The sequence below is a fragment of the Mchenga conophoros genome, linkage group LG10, assembly GCF_057382185.1.
Source record: "Mchenga conophoros isolate Kocher_MC1m ecotype Shallow Benthic linkage group LG10, M_conophoros_male_GT1.1, whole genome shotgun sequence".
Classification (NCBI taxonomy): Eukaryota; Metazoa; Chordata; class Actinopteri; order Cichliformes; family Cichlidae; genus Mchenga; species Mchenga conophoros.
This window is the reverse complement of record NC_140535.1, coordinates 26,004,594-26,021,384: the sequence shown is the minus strand read 5'-3', so window position 1 is coordinate 26,021,384 and position 16,791 is coordinate 26,004,594. Positions and strand designations below refer to the sequence as shown.

General features: G+C 39.3%; 1 protein-coding gene and 1 long non-coding RNA gene across 2 annotated transcripts in view; one reads left to right on the top strand and one right to left on the bottom strand.

The window, feature by feature from the left end:
• LOC146566049 (uncharacterized) overlaps positions 1-16,791 on the bottom strand; it is a 143,362-nt gene that overhangs the window by 5,079 nt on the left and 121,492 nt on the right. The window lies entirely within an intron of this gene.
• The window catches only part of fstl4 (follistatin-like 4), a 208,906-nt gene that overhangs the window by 187,769 nt on the left and 4,346 nt on the right, over positions 1-16,791 (top strand). The window contains exons 13-15 of the mRNA XM_085289588.1: positions 5,132-5,281; positions 11,176-11,283; positions 16,566-16,675. Of these exons, the coding sequence (XP_085145714.1) occupies positions 5,132-5,281; positions 11,176-11,283; positions 16,566-16,675 (368 nt within the window). The remainder of the gene's footprint in view (positions 1-5,131; positions 5,282-11,175; positions 11,284-16,565; positions 16,676-16,791) is intronic.

The window sequence follows — 16,791 nt, the reverse complement described above, 5'->3', positions numbered from 1 at the left end:
CATGTCACATTCAGAATCTGTTAAATCCTCTTTCATTCCCATTCTAATGCTCAGTTTAAACTTCAGCATGTCATCTTGGCAATAACGACATACCGGTACCTACCTACACTGACTTACTGTCATGTGATTGGCTGATTCAGTATTTGTATTATTGAGTAGTTGAACAAGTGTAACTAACAAAGTGGCCAGCCAGTCTACATCCTATTCCCAAACAGCTCACCAGAAATCTCATCATCATCATCATCATCAACTTTATTTATAAAGCACTTTAAAACAACCACAGCTGACACAAAGTGCTGTACATTGGAACTGTAAAATAAAATTACATGAGATATAAATAAAAAACAAATAAAAGAAGAGTGAAATCATTAATTAAATAACTACTGCATTAAAAAAGAAACTAAGTCTCACTGAGGTTAAAAGCCAAGGAATAAAAGTGGGTTTTAAGACGTGATTTAAAAGTGGACAGTGAAGGGGCCTCTCTAACATGCATGGGCAAATTATTCCATAATTTTGGAGCCACAATAGAGAAGGCCCTGTCCCCTCTGAGCTTCCTCCTGGATCTCGGTACCTCCAGGAGCAGCTGGTCAGCTGACCTGAGAGACCGACAGGGTATGTGGGGATGAAGAAGCTCAGAGAGGTAAGGCGGGGCAAGACTGTGTAGGCATTTAAAAACAAACATAAGAATTTTAAAATTAACTCTAAAAGACACGGGCAGCCAGTGCAGAGAGGCCAGCACAGGGGTTATATGCTCTCTTTTTCGAGTTCCTGTTAGGAGTCGTGCAGCCGCATTTTGAACCAGCTGCAGACGTGAGAGCAATGACTGACTGACCCCCACATAAAGTGAGTTACAGTAGTCCAGGCGGGAAGAAATAAAAGCATGGATCACTGTTTCAAGGTGCTGCCTCGAAAGAAAAGATTTTAGTCTTGCCAGTCGCCTTAAATGATAAAAACTGGACTTCACCACTGCTCTGATTTGGTTGTCCAATTTAAAATCACTGTCCAACTTAAACCAAGGTCAGTAACAACAGATTTAAAATAGACTTCCAGGGATCCTAAAACAACAGAGGAGGACTCACAGGGACCACTGGGTCCAAACCAACACTTCTGTTTTCTTTTTATTAAAATTTAAAAAGTTTCGAGCCAACCAAGCTTTAATGTCATCTAGACATGTCAAGAGAGGTTTTATGGAGATGGCATCCTTGCGTTTTAGTGTCAAATAAATTTGGCAGTCATCGGCATAACAGTGAAATGAGATCCCATGCCTTCTAAGGATAGAACCCAGAGGCAGTAGATACAGAGAAAAGAGCAGTGGCCCTAAAATTGAGCCCTGTGGGACACCACATGACAGAGGAGCAGAAGACGATTCGTAACCGAGAAGGCTGACAGAGAAAGTTCTATCTGACAAATAAGACCTAAACCAATTGAGTGCAGTGCCACCAATACCCACTACATCATGTAATCGAGAAATTAAAATATTGTGGTCTACTGTGTCAAAGGCAGCAGTTAGGTCAAGCAAGACAAGAACAACATGGTTACCAGAATCACATGCCAGAAGGATGTCATTAAAAACCCTTAGTAATGCAGATTCTGTGCTGTGAAGGGTTTTAAAACCTGACTGAAAAACCTCAAAGATTCCATTTTCATCTAGAAAATCTTTCAGTTGACTAAAAACAATTTTCTCTAAAACCTTGGAGACTAAAGGCAGCTTGGAAATAGGCCTATAGTTCGCTAAAACTGTGTGATCAAGGCCAGGTTTCTTAAGCAGTGGCTGTACTACTGCATGTTTGAAATTTGCAGGAACCACACCAGAAGACAGACTGCTGTTAATAATGTCAAGGACATACTGTTGTATACTAGGAAAATTTTCTTTAAAGAATTGTGGAGGGACAGGATCCCGTGGGGAACCTGTGGGCTTAATATGGCGAACCACATCCTCTAAAGAGGAGAGCGTCACAAGCTCAAACTGAGTGAAAACAGCAGCGCAAGGGACAGAGACAGAGGGGTCAGAGTCAGGAGCTGTGATAAGAGCCCTGATGGTGACAACCTTTTCAATAAAAAAGTTCAGAAAATCATTGCAAATCTCAGGAGAAACTTCCAAACAGACATTCAAAGGAGTATTAAGAACAGTGTCAATGGTCCTAAATAACACACGTGGGTTATGACAGTTGGAAGAAATAATATTTGCAAAATATTCCCTTTTTGCCTCTTTAACAGTGTTCTGGTAGCGATGCCAGCAGTCTTTGAGAATTTGAAATGATACATTCAGTTTATCCTTTTTCCACCTCCGTTCTGCTCGACGACATTCCCTCTTAACAGCACGACTGCTCTCATTAAACCAAGGCTCAGGTTTAGCCTTAAGCTGCCTGGTTTTTAAAGGAGCCACAGAGTCCATGATTTTTTGACAGCAAGAATTAAACCAGGAATGTAGGTCTTCTGTGTCAGAGGAAACAAAGTCAGAAGGCCCGCCGAGCTGATTAAAAGCAGCAGAAAACTGCGCAGCAGTGGCGGGGTTAATAACCCGACAGCACCGAGTAGCAGCGCCAGGTTTAACTGCGGTATATGTCAAACCAACGTTGAATAACACAGGCATATGATCTGAGAGTGCACAGTCACAAATCTCCAAGTCAGTGACAGGCAGACCATATGACAGAACAAGGTCCAGTGTGTGTCCGTGCTCATGTGTAGGGCCACGTACGGACTGTACCAGGCTAAAAGAGTCAATAAGGCTTAAAAAGTCCTTTACCAGTGGCTTATCAGGACAGCATACATGTATATTAAAATCTCCAACAATAAGAACACTATCATAGTTGGGCATAATCCCAGCTAAAAAAATCAGAAAAGTCGTTTATGAAGTTCTTATTGTATTTCGGGGGGCGATAGATGACAGCGCAGAAAATCGGGTTTGTACGACTCACCTCAAATGAGGTAAGTTCAAAGCTGGAGAACGAAGGCTGTAGAAAACACTGCTTACATTTAAAATCCTTTTTGTAAACAGTCACTGTGCCTCCACCTCTGCCTGACGTCCGTGGCGAGTTAAAATAGCAACAATCCACAGGTAAAAGTTCAGATAGAACACTGGACTCACCAACACTCAGCCACGTCTCAGTCACACACAGAAAATCCAGATCACGGGAACTGAAGAAGTCCCGAAGAATAAAAGTTTTGTTTAAAAGTGATCTGGCGTTCACCAGGCCAATCCTAGCGGGAGCTGGAGTTGGCGCTCGGGGTTCAGGGGGTCCAGAAACCCGCCGCAGCAATCTCAGATTCCGATAATGTTGACAGCGGAGGTTTAGCCTGGGAGGGCATGGGCAGCGAGGCCGAGGAGCATGATCATCAAAGCCGACCACAGGCACCAAACAGGCATCAACAGGATCCAGAAAACGCCGAGACGCAAACAGCCTTGGCAAGAATCCATGCACTGGTCGGAAAACAGCAGAATAATTCTTTAGGTAAACCTTTAGCTTTACCAAGCGACCGCTTCGTTTACCCCGGCGACGAGGACGCTTTCGCCGGGAAGGTAGCGTGGGAACCCGGTACAGGTAACCCGGGGTTTCCGATGCAAATGGGGGCAGGGGTTGCTGCCCACCAGCTCCAAAGGACACAATATTTTGGACCACAGGTTTGAGGTCCAATAGTGTCTGGCGATCATACCTCAGCAGAGACTTTGTTTCATGGATGACACAAATTAAAAATAACATAAACAGGAACAAACTTGGCAGTGACAGACGAGCAGCCACACACACCGGCGCCATCTTGCCACGTGTGAACACAAAGTTCAAATGTTGGATAAAACCTTGAATTGCATAATTTAAAATGACAAGCAGTGGATTAACACTAATCATCGATTCTAAATTCAAAATGCCATTTAGCTTTTCATGCTGTTTAATATAGATGCTCATCTTTTAGTAAACAATGTCAGTAAGTATATAGTCAAGCCAAATTATAAAAAGTAAGTTATATTTAATATATATTGTAATTATTTAATTTATTTATTCCATTTTTTTAAGTCCATTCTATAGTTCTTCATTTCAGTCCAGTATGAAATTGCCACCTAGATCGAGGCCATCCTTCCTCCTCCTCTCTCTCTGATGTCATTGGATGACTCCTCAACTGACTAAACGTAATAGGATTACTCATGTCCATTAGTCAACAGCTCACAACTACAGAGCATATAGACTATATACCTGGGGTTTTTAATCCACTAGAGAACATCCTTTTCCTCGAGCAGGGTGCTTTAGATGGTAAAAGTTCTTGTTCTTTTGAGGGATTTGGGTTTTACAGTAGCCTGTAATTGTATTAGAGATCAATACAAACTCAATAGGCCATGTGTTAGCCAGTTCCTGCTATAAACAGCAGTTTCTCCACTTTGGTGAGGTGGAGAGGAGGTGGCAACTCTGGGAACACAACCTCTGTGTGTGCATTAATGATTACATCAGTATAATGTAAGTGAGGGAGTGTGTGCATAGTTGTCTCGTCAGCAAAGACGGTGGACTACAGGGCCTGCAGGGGACATATGTTGAGTCAGTCGATATTTGAGTGAAATTACTGCAAAATCTGCCCTCTAAATGTTAAGGATGCAAACACTAGTTTTCTAAGAGAAACATCCAGAATGACTAATAGTTATTACAGATGCCATTTAGACAATCATTAAAAGTATAACTGAAATAAAGCAAGCAGTAGTAAAGATATGCACCTTAATATGCTAAATAATGTGCTTTGTATTTTTTTAATTTAAATAATATTGTTGTTATTGGTATAGTCAAGACTTAATTGTCAGTTGTCAGAGTAAATAAAAGCAAAAAAATGCAGTTGCCAGCTCCTTATAGGTGTAGATTTTCAGATCTTTCTTATGTTTTTGGACTTTTCATTTAGAATTGTCAGCTGTATTTCAGAAGGTTTGGCTTCTGAAAATTAGATTCTTTTTTAACCATTTTCTATTATTTCATAAAAGGGACATGGTGACATTAAAGGGGAAAAAGAAAGTTTTTTTTTTAACCTAGCGGTAACCATGGATGAATAGTACAATAAAAAGCATCACAGTGCCGATCTTAAACACACCAGTAAATCCTCCCAACCTTTTCCCTCCTCTCTTGCTCTTCTCCTCCTCTCCTCTGTTGGCTCTTCCCAGGAGGAGATGTGCCCTAAAGGTGAGGGGGTGTCACCTCAACACTGTGTGTGGTCCTCAGCAGTCAACATCAGAGATAAGTACATCTATGTGACCCAGCCCCTCCAGAGCCGAGTGCTGGTGGTCGATATTCAAGCACAGAAGGTGGTGCAGGTGGGTGGAGCAGGTTATAAGACAGGCCTGTCACAACACACCAAAGACAAATATCCAACATGCTAAAGGGTCATTTTAATTTGCTCCATGCTGCTAACTGCTACAGATACTAGTGCTGATGTAAGCTTGGTAATGTAAGGAAAATAAGGCCTGCACAGTTTCTCTAAGCCTGGGCTCTGGTATGTTTGATTACAGTCCAATCCCCTTAGTTAGCTCAGCATAACTGATCCGATCATTAAAATCACCAAAAACTGTTTATGTACTATTTAAATGGAATTAAAACAAAATGTAAGTCTAATATTTTTTTCCTGTAATACAGAGTCCTACATGAGAAGGTCTAACTTCACTGCTATACAACAACATGTCACTTTTATTTTCGTTTTTTACATTGTGTTCTGCGTGGCTGTAGACCATTGTCAGTCAATCTCGTGCCGTGTCTCCTGTACAGTACAGAATGCGTTCAGCTTGTCAAATTTTTCTACAAAGATTTGAACTTTGAGAGTGTTTAAAAAAGAGAGAAAAGTGTGAAAATGTTCATGCCTGTCTGAGAAAAGTGCATAAAGTTTGTATTGGGGGGTTTTACAGCCTTAAAACATCTATGATAATTGTAAAAAAATAAAGTTGCGTACTTCACGGATTTCACCTATCGCGGGTTATTTTTGGATCGTAACTCCCGTGATAAACGTGGGACCACTGTACAAGTATTTGCACACAAGTCATCAGTAACAGTTATCGTGGATTATCTACTTACTGTACATATAGAGCTGGCAAATCATAATGTGATGGGCATTTATTCAGTCAACACAGTTGACATTCACTTGTTAAAAATGTGTCAAAACCTTTTGTCTGCCTGTTTTGAAGTATACTATATTTCAAGGAAAAATAAGAAAAAAATTAACACCTTTAAAATTAGCAGGGATACATTCAAGCAGAGTTACACTATATGTCAAACATCAAACTGTGAGACAAACCGAGTTCAGACTTGACACACTACTGAACTGCAACCAATGTAAGAAGCTACATGCAAGGTCAAATAAATCAAATGCACTTCAAGGAACAATATGGTGCCCAGGTGGGTGCTAGCTGCCTTACCATTTATCTTGCCTGTAACGGCTGTTTAGAGATTAAATCCCTCAGGGGTCCTTCCCAGGGTGAGCATCATTTATACTGAGGTGCAGGATGAGAGGAAATAGGCCTAACTCAAGAGGAAAGAGGTGAAAGAAGAAAGGGAAATGAACTAAAGTCTGGGATAAGAAAATGAGGGAACCAAAGATCCAAAACTGTTATCTGTCTTATCTGTTCTCAGTAGTCACTTGATTGAGTCTGGATATGTTTTTATTTCGTATTAAGATGTTATTTTAAACCAGATCAAATATAAAAGCATATTACTGTTTTGAGCATTCTGACACACATCTACAGTAAGTGGTTCTTGAAGCTGTGATCAGCTGCCTGCTTTCCTTGTCTTTTTTTTTTTTTTTTTTAACTTCATCCAATACTGTAAAACTGCTTTTTTGTCCTTTGCTCCCAATACCCTGCCTCTTCCACTCCCCCCTCTCTTTCTTGAAGATCCTCTTTGGCCTCTGGGTGCAGGCGGTTAATGCATCCTCCTTTTCTTTTTTTCTTTTTGCTTTGTTATCTCAAGACATCCTTTGTCACAAGACACATTTGTCATTTCTTTTAAGACAGGAGAGATGGTGGCAGGCTGCAAAGCACAGGCAGAGGGATACGGATGAACGATATGTGTGTGTGTGTGTGTGTGTGTGTGTGTGTGTGTGTGTGTGTGTGTGTGTGTGTGTGTTAATCAAATAGGAAATTTAGAATGATCGATTCATTCTAATCTTAGAAAGGTGTCCTAACAATGTCTCACCTTTCAGAAACATCCCAAAAAGCATAAGTGAAGGAAGTCTTCTGTGCTCTGCAACAAAATCCTCAAACCTGTCTCTAGGATCTGTTTATATTGTCTGTAGCCGACAGTCAGACAGCTGAGCTGTAGGCAAAAGATTGGAAAGGACTTTATCTAAAAGAAGGAGTGAAGAAAATAAATATCTGAAGTATAAACATGCTCTCAGTGGAAGAATAACTGTATGAAATGGGTGATAATATGACCTGTTTTCTTTGATACCAAGTAACCGCTGCCAATGATTTGATCTGAGTCTCCTCAAGATTTACATGAGATGGTATGTATATGTCTAAATGGCATGGTATTTAAATGGTATTTATAAAGCTTATAGGTAAGAAACAATAGAGGTGTTCTAAATATTAGGTGTGATCAAAAGGTTTTGCACACAATTCAGGAAGGCCATGTAAATGCTGCAGCAGTAATTTTTGTAATTCAGGATTGTGTGTTTACACCCACACAGCCTAACTAAAATAAGAGACCAGATCATTAAAACAAATGTGTATGCTTTCCTTTAAAAGTCCCCGTGCAAACACAGACTGGCGTTGTTAGTTCAGGGACTTCACACACACATAAACGCACACTACTCTTTTCCCCTCAATATTTCCTTTTGTGCACGCTGTCGGCTGCTTGCCTCCTCATTTCAGCTTGCCAGATTCATCACAGCATGCTGTGGTCAAACTTGTCATGTCCTGTCTGTAAGGTCTTTAGACATGCTCTTGTGACCACTTCAAGGTGCACATTTGTGATTTGCACCATGGAGTAGAAGCAGTACCTTATAAAAGAATCTCCATCAGCACAGACTGGGTGATATGCTGTGGTCATACTCGTAATGCGTCAAAAGGAAAACATTCAGCACAAATTACAAAGACATCTGGGTGCATTACAATGTGCCTGCTTACAGGCATTTAAAATATTTGTTTTTAACAAAAAAGTCTTTGCCTGATACCTAAATTTCAATTATTACCCCATGAAATGATAAACCATTTCAACAGCTTCACTTCTGAGTCAGTGGAGATGCACTAGATCCTTCAAATGTGGTAACTTTTAAAGAAACTTTAATGGGAATCACAGTGAAATTTCAATCAACTATGGGTCTTGCTTTTTTTAAAGATGATATCTGTCTGAAGTTTTCAATGGTATAGCCTCAGAGCATTACCATCCACAGGAAAAAAAAGAAAAAGAAAAATATTTCAAAGCAGAAATAAAGGAAATGCCCAAACTGCTGATTTTATTTTTGGGTGCTTTATCATTTGCTTATTATAGTGAAAAGTTGTGCACTTTTTAGAAAGCCTTCATATGTTTCTGAACCCTCCCATCCAAAAATTCCCAAAAGACACCAGGATGAAGGTTGTAAACATGTGGAGAAGCTACAACGACAGAGGCTAGCGTGGTTTTCATGCTGTTCCAAGCAAGAAAATGGCACATTTGTTATCTTTCCCAACAAAGGGATCTAACCTTGACTATGATGTGTCAGACCTGTGCCAGCTAAGCCTCCCATTGGGTCCAAAGACAAACAGCACATCCGCTAATTAAAAAGAACGCCAGATGGCAAAAACCTCTGTGTAGTTACTTAAATAGTAAGTTTAAATTCATTTTGAGGCTGCAGTAAATCAGTTGCACAGAGTTGTCGTTTAAGATTTTGTTATGAATTTTCATTTTTCTAAACCCGATCGATCATCTTTGCTCAAGGAGCTGAACAATATTCTAGTTTCCTGAATGATAGAAGTGGTCCTCTATGGCATCCATATGCTTTTGTACTTCTGTTTTAGTGATGGATGCTGTCAAGTGACCTACAGGAGATCATCTACAGCACAGATTCTATCTAGAATTAAAAATTTACTTTGTTTCAAGTTTTTTGCTGCTACAGCTCTTTGACATCTAGCCAGGTTAGATTGTTATCACTGTGTTTGGGGTTTTCTTGGAAAGACATGCAGAAAAACTGTAAAATGTGTCAACCTTTACTATATCTTTTTCTTTTGTCATCTGCCAGTGGAGCCACTGAAAGGCAGCCCTATGAAGTGTTTTGGAATCAGTTCAGATTGCAGTCCACATCTCTAACCATGCAACTCTACTAATAGGTCAAAAATTGGACACATATATTCTGAACAATAACTACTGAACAATATGCCTGATTTTTTTTTTTAATTGATTTCATGGAATTTTTAATTGTGATTCATGGAATTTAACCGCTGCCACACACATTTTGAATAATAATATTTAGTGTGCTTGCCTGAAACAAATACTTACTGTGTTTGTTGGTCTTATGATATATCTACTTGTAATGTTCACTTAATCATCTATTTTTATTTTATTTCTTTAGACCAAAGTTCTCTTAACCAAAATTGGGGCAGACCAAACCACAGAAAAATTACAAAATCAGCATGTATTATTGATATTTCATTTCCTGTGGAGTAAAGTTCAAAACACCTAAAAAATCAAACATCAAAATCCCATTTTGATTGAGAAAAAGAATGTCAAAATAAAAAACAAAATGCTAAGAAAACAAAAATAGGACGCTTAAATGTATATCTGAGATTTACCATCGTAACCTTTTCGTCTTATCTTTTGTTGGAATCAGAGCACAGCAGCGTTGGATGGTTTTGGCTCTCAAAATCAATCCCTTTTCTTTAAGTCAAAACAAGCATACCCCAAGTTCTTTATCCTTAAGAAAATAGTGTGATCACTTCATAAACAAAGAAGTTTTTTTATATATATATCTTGTTGTAAAAACAATCATTTAAACAAGTCAGACCTTAAGACCACCGTTAAATAACACTTAAGTATGTTGGGCTTTTAAATGACTGCCTTCCAGGTTGCTGCATTTAGGCCTTACCCCATCTTTACCTCTGCTTCTATTATGTAGAAACCAACACACACATACATCTGCTCATACTATACATAGGCACATGCTGAGTTGACACTTGGCTGACCAGTGCAGAACAGAGGGCTGGTCCTCCCATTACTGAACAAAAAGCTTGTGGTCTCGCTCCACTGGTGAGGGTGTCAGCAGCTCCCTGTCCACCCAGCCAGAAGCAGGGTAATGGATTGTGTTACTCCTCATTGTTGACATTGCAACAGATCTGAGGTTTAGTATATTCCCATCCTCTCCCTTCTCTCTCGTTTCAATTCTTCTTTTACTGCTTCCCCTTTCTGCTTTCGTCACCTGATGTGTGTCAGATACCTTAACCAAAATCTCTTCAGCAGTGACATTATACAGGTTTTGTTTACATCTGTATATCCTATCTCCTTTGCACTCCGTCAGTGGCCTGACGTGATAAGAGTTTTCTGTTGACTCTATGTGTTACAGAGTGGATTTTCTGGTCAGCAAGTATACTGCTCTGTCACAAATCCACGCATCATGTGTACTGTATAGCTGTTACGTGGATTCAGTTAGTTTTGATCAGATTATACTGCTTCTAAAAAATCTGACCCGTTTTATCTCCATTGTATTCAAGCAAAACGTTTAGCATGTTGCTAAAAGCTTCTTAAAGGTTTGGCAGTTAGCAGGATTTAAGTGTTAAACAAGTTTTTCTTCTTTTTAGTATATTTGCAAAGCCAATTTTTAAGGGTTTTTTAAATCCTACTTTGTTCACATCTGTGTTTGCCATCATAGTATGTCTATTATCCACACCCCTTTTTGCTGGAACAGCACTCTATTATTATAATCTCAGTGAAACATTGTAAAGCCATTTGAAACACATTACATCCATAATATGATAAAACATTTTGGTTGTGAAAACAGCGATCAAAAAAGTGCGCAGGATACCTTTTATCACAGAGACTGCCTTGTAAAACATTTGCTGGGAATGAAATGAAAGGATCAGGATGTTCTCTAAATTGTCTTTAATCTGATAATTAATAGTTTGTTTGTTTTTGTTATATTTGTTTTGCCCCTTCTGCATTTTCTACCACCATGAGCTATTCTTCTTTCCAGTAAAGAGGACTAATTTCCCACAATTATTTCTTTGTCCCACACTCTCTTTATGTCCTGCAGGCTGTTGCAACAGACCCTTTTCCAGTAAAGATGCTTTATGACAAATCACATGACCAGGTGTGGGTCCTAACCTGGGGGGACATGGACAAAACCCACCCAACACTTCAGGTAAGTGTGAAGTACTTTGCAGCAGTTACTTTTGATAGACAAGCTAAATGGTTCAACTTAAATTACAGCTCTGGGAATGAGAGGGAACTGGATATTAACTATTAAAGGGACACTTAAGCATTTTGTGCTTTGTTTTGTCTCCTGTCTGCAAAAAAAGACAGGCTATTATTTTGGATATCTTTCTTTAATAAGGAACAGGGAGCTCATCGGTGTCGCAGGCTCGCTTGTTAATCAGTGAACTGTAATCATCGAACATAAAACAAAGCTTAGAGCAGCTATAAAATTACAAAACAGACCTGCTTTTTATCATCCGTCTACACTTGCTTTTTGGTGGTGTGTATTTCTCAACTCTTGATTCGTTCCCTGGGAGAGTATAATCTGCGTTAGCTGTAAAAAGTTTACCAAGCGAGGAAAAACCTGGCTTATAACTAATTGAGCACACTTGTGTGCCAGCGTCCTTTGTTTATGTGATAAGTATTTGTGTGACAAAAACTAATCTATGTATGTTTTAGAGCATTTACCAAGCCAGCAAAACAGCAATTCACAGCTGTGGTGTTGTCGGCTTGTGCCGAGCGTCCCTTTGGGCTGCTGGTGCTGGAGGCTTCACAATTGAGAAATGATCACAGGTGTGGTTGTATTTAATCCACCTCAGGGGATGGGTTGTGACAAGGGAATAGGGAGGAAGATGCAGAGAGGGTCGAGAAGGTGGAGGGAAGAGGGAAGAGACCAGAACTGGCACCGATGGAGGATGATGCTGTTTTTAAAGGGCTGGTATTTTTAGGTCTGCCTGTTTTGCATGTGCATCGGTGGAAGATAGTGTCATGAGTAAAGCTACCAAGGGATCGCACTGTAATCTCTGTAAATGACAATAACATGTTTATTGTTCTGCTTTGTCTCTTTGGGTGAAGGGACCGCATTGTAATTAAGTGCGGCCCTGTTTTCTGTCTTTATGATTTGGAGACGTTTATAAGGATTGTGCAATAATGATACAGTCAAATTTACGTGTGTTTCACTTATTTTCAGTATAGATTTTTTTCCCTACTCCAGTTATTTCTTAAGCTCTCAATTTTTTGTGAAATGGTTCTATGAATAACACTTCTCCAGGATACTGTAATGGGTCCATTTTACATCATTATTTTTAGTTTTAATGTTAGATTCTTTCGGATCACAAGGTGCCACTACGCTTTGGCATCAAAAAGTAGTGAAAAGGATAACTGCCTGTACGTGGGTTTTAACAGTTTTCCACTGATTTATAATCTACATGGCCAGACTCCATATGTGTGCATAGATTTCCAATTTCTTCAGGCTTGCACTTCTTCACAGAGTGTAGGTGCATAAGCTGGAGATGTGTTTTTGTGTAGTTATTCCGTTTTAAGGGGAGCACTCAGTGGTTTTGAACTTCTATCAGAGTTGTAATCTTAAAAACAGCAGAAAATTCTATCAAACAATGTTTTTCATCACAGAAGAAAACATGGTTCTCCCTATTTTAATTTTGAAACAAATACAAAGAGCAGCTTTGCATAACAGCTGTGCAGAAAATGCATTTTTGTTATTTTCATTTTGTTCATTTCCCCCTCTTCCTGCCATGGTTCAGAAGTAATGAATAATTAGTGAACAGGGTAGGAATCAATCAAAAAAATGCAATTGCAGACAAACTGCATAATGGATTGGAGGCCACATGGATCACACCACAAATAAATGGTCTGATAATGTCATTATCATTTGGACTGAATGTAATTGACCTGTTCAGCAGCAGCCTGTCGCTACCAGAGGCACCGCTTCGCTTCGGCAGATCATACATGTGTATGAGTGCGTGTCTCTGCTCGTGCATGTTAATTTGAGCACTCGAGATGTGCGGCTGCACGCAGGTGTGCATTCATCTCAGTGTGTGCGGCATTTTTAAGAAGCCAAGTTTGAGGATGGCTCAGTAATTCTGCAGAAGCACTGAAGAGAACGTGATTGTCAATTCATTAGGGAAGACAAATGGAGGAATCTCTGCCGGGCATAGACAGTCATAGCCTTCCAGACTGTCAGTTCATTCTGTGTTAATGTGCTAAGAAGATATTTAAAACACAAATAGATTTTGTTTTGTTATTTTTGGTTTTGTTGCTTTTTGTTTGTGTTTTCACACACAGCAAAATAGCAACTTTTTAGCCTGGGCTGGCCAAATCAAATGAGTTTTTTTATGCTCTTAATAAAAGGTATTTTAATCCCCCATCCACCAAACTTTACACTTTGCACAATGCAGTCAGTTCTCCTGGCAATTGCCAGACTCATCCATTGGATTGCCAGATGAAGAAGCTTGATTTGTCACTCCATTAAACATGTTGTTTTTAATTTTCCAACCTTAACCAAGCTGCTATTTTAAAGTCTCTCACATATAGGTTGCTTGCTGTCGACCCAGACCATGACTTTCCCCAAAACTTTACATACACCCACTACCTCTGAAATAGATCCGCCACCCTTGCCACTAACCATAATGAAGCTATTTTGAGTCTGACTGGAGGCTTGAGCTTCTTTGCCCTCTCCATACTTGCTTCCTGTCATCTCTTTAGAAGTACTGTCAATTAAAGTAATAAAAGAGGATTTTAATTATTGCAGCAGTGATTCATTACTGTCGCGCCCATAGGGGCATCAGTTCAGAACATTCTGACATATCTTTCTGGAAGGCAAGTCTAAACATATTTTGCTCTTTAATTTGATGGTTCTTTTATTAAAATGTATATGTTTTTTAATTTTCTCAATGCTCATTTTCGCTAAATTTGTATCATGTTTGTAAGAGAATCTCAAGCAACTGTTTCATATTAAAAGAAGTTGACATAAACAATTGTTTGTGTCTTACAAATGTATGATATAAAACACAGAGTCAAAAAATGCAAATCATTAACTTTAGCTGTTCTTGCATGAAGCATTAATCATGATCTTCTTAGTTTCATTGGACCCGGGGTGTGCTTTATTGCTCTCCAGGAACAACTAGTAACTCTAAAAGAGTGTATTAGCAAAGCACAATGAATGCAGTTGCATGGGGTAATATTAAAATGCCTCATAAAATTTATTTAATTAGCGGAAAAATAATGGAGTATTTGAAGAATGCCATCTAATTTAGACATCACGTAGCTGGAAAAAGAATGAAAAAGAAAAAAACTACACATGGCATCTGCAGAGTGAATGTTGTAGAGAGTCAGAAGCTAACCAAGAAGCTACTTGGTTAGTAGCTTCAAAAATCCCCCTTAGGTGTCAGATAAGCCAGCAAGGCAGTGGCCGAGAAAAACTCAACTGGGCCTTAGTCTTGGTCTTGAGTACATGAATATGAAATCGAGGGATGAAGAATAACAAAAGGAAAGCCACTGGCATTAAGTTGTAAACACCTGCAGCCCACAAACCACCAGAGTTGCCTAATAATACATGAGTAATAGTACACTGAACCTCATTAACTCCCATCATTGTATTCTGCAACTGTTGTAATGACTTTTTGTTAATGAGGACTTGTTTCATGTCTCGCAAGCAATGAGAAACAGGCTGATCTGTTTTGTTAAAAGTGGATGAGATATTCAGCAGAGTGGGGGAAAAGAGATCACTTCTGAGGGGTATTTCTGTAGTGTAGCAAAAGAAACTTAAACTGCTATTTTTATTTCCTTAGATTTTATAGCTCTGACGAAGAAATGCAGTCTTCCCCCCCACCGGGCATCAGGTAGAGGTTTAGCTTCGGAGTTGAAGGCGTAGACATTTCGATTTAACACTTAGCTCTTTCTAGTTTAAAAAATATTCTGTATGCTCTCCAGCAACATTTTCCTAGGTGTCTAAAGAGGAGTTTGCAAACTGAGAAGGAAAACAAGCAGATTTGACCTGATCATGGCAGCATACATGATGAAGCATGTCTCAAAAGTGGAGGCGCTCTCCGAGCACCTTAGAAGCATGCTGATTCAGTGCCAGCTGTATGACATGAGAGATGGGGCTTTTATTGTGGTGTGTGCTTCTTAGACAACCATCACTAATCAAGATGCTTTACGGAGAACTGAGATAGGGCCGTGCTTCACCAGCTCAAGTCTTATAATGTAGATGTTTATCTGTTTCACAATATATGAGGCTGTCACCCGAACAAGCTCTGATTCTTAAGACCTGACATATGAGCCTTACAGTAATTCCTCTTACAGAAGATAGAAGCAGTGCATTCTGACAAAGCTTCACAGTTTGGCTAAAAGCTGCAAACTAAAGTAAGCATCTGTGTTCAGACATACGGACACGTAACCAGAAACATACATACAACCCTACAGTCAGACATTCATTCTAAGGTGCACACTTCCATACATACAAATCGTTGCCCACTATGGCCCAAAATAAAGGGGAAACGATTAAGGGAAAGCTAACTTATACAATGTGATTGTATAAGTTAGTCGTGCAAAACAAATCAGAGACTGAGCTAACCTGATAGGCTGAGGAAGACTGTGGTTGTGATGATTACCTTTGGTTTTAAAATTAGAGTGTGCTACAGTGAGGAGACCCTGGTTACAGGGTAAGAGAGGCTGGCTGCAGTGATAAGGACTAAGATGCTCTGCTATGTAAGCAGGGACCTGTCCATGCTGAGCTTTATATGTTAATAACAGGATTTTAAAGTGGATTCTGAATTTTATTGCCAGAGAAGATTAGCAAGAATAGGTGTGAAGCAAGTATACGGTTACTTTAACAGTTGTTATGGTACAATAATCACACATCGGAATCCTAAACAACTCGTTAGAATGTTGTTTCTCTTGGTTACAATAATCTGGTTTAAGATCATGTCAGCCTGCATAATTCCCATTACGTTTAGTGAGGCATATCTTGTTATAGTGCAGTGCTCTTTTGGGAAACCATGACTTCTGGAATCCATGTGGATATTGCTCTGAAATTACAACCCAACCTATTTCCAATTGTATGCTCAACAGCAGCAGCAAAGACAGTGAAATGTAACACACCATTCTAAACTCTAATTAGATTTGTGTGGTTGCATGGAAAACAGTTTTCTAGCAAGTGTTGTTTTAAACTGTGAATTGTATAGCTAAAAGGTGAATAGTGTATATTTCCAAAATCTTAGAAATGTTTAATATCAGTGAGTGAATAAAATTTAAAAAAATCTCAAATAGTCCTTAATTAGGAAAATTCCGATTGAAGACCGTGTGAAGTTCGGCTTTTGAAGGATTACGCTGAAAACATTCAAGGGTTTAAACCACAAAAATAATGTATTTGCATTGGTGTTAGATAGTAAATACTGTATTCATTTTACATTTTTCTGGAACTGTCTACAGGTTATTCCTCAAGCCAGTGTGGGTGAAGTACATCATGCCATACGTACAACTTTTCAGAGGGTGAACGACTTCTTCATTCCTCCAACTAACCTCATCATCACTCACGTGAGGTAAATCCGTACCCATTTAGCAGCCTTTCACCTTAAAACAGGTGACCTTATTGCTCTCGCTCATCGTAGCTGTCCCACTAAAGCAAAGGAGAAAAGAGCAAATGAGAATTATAATG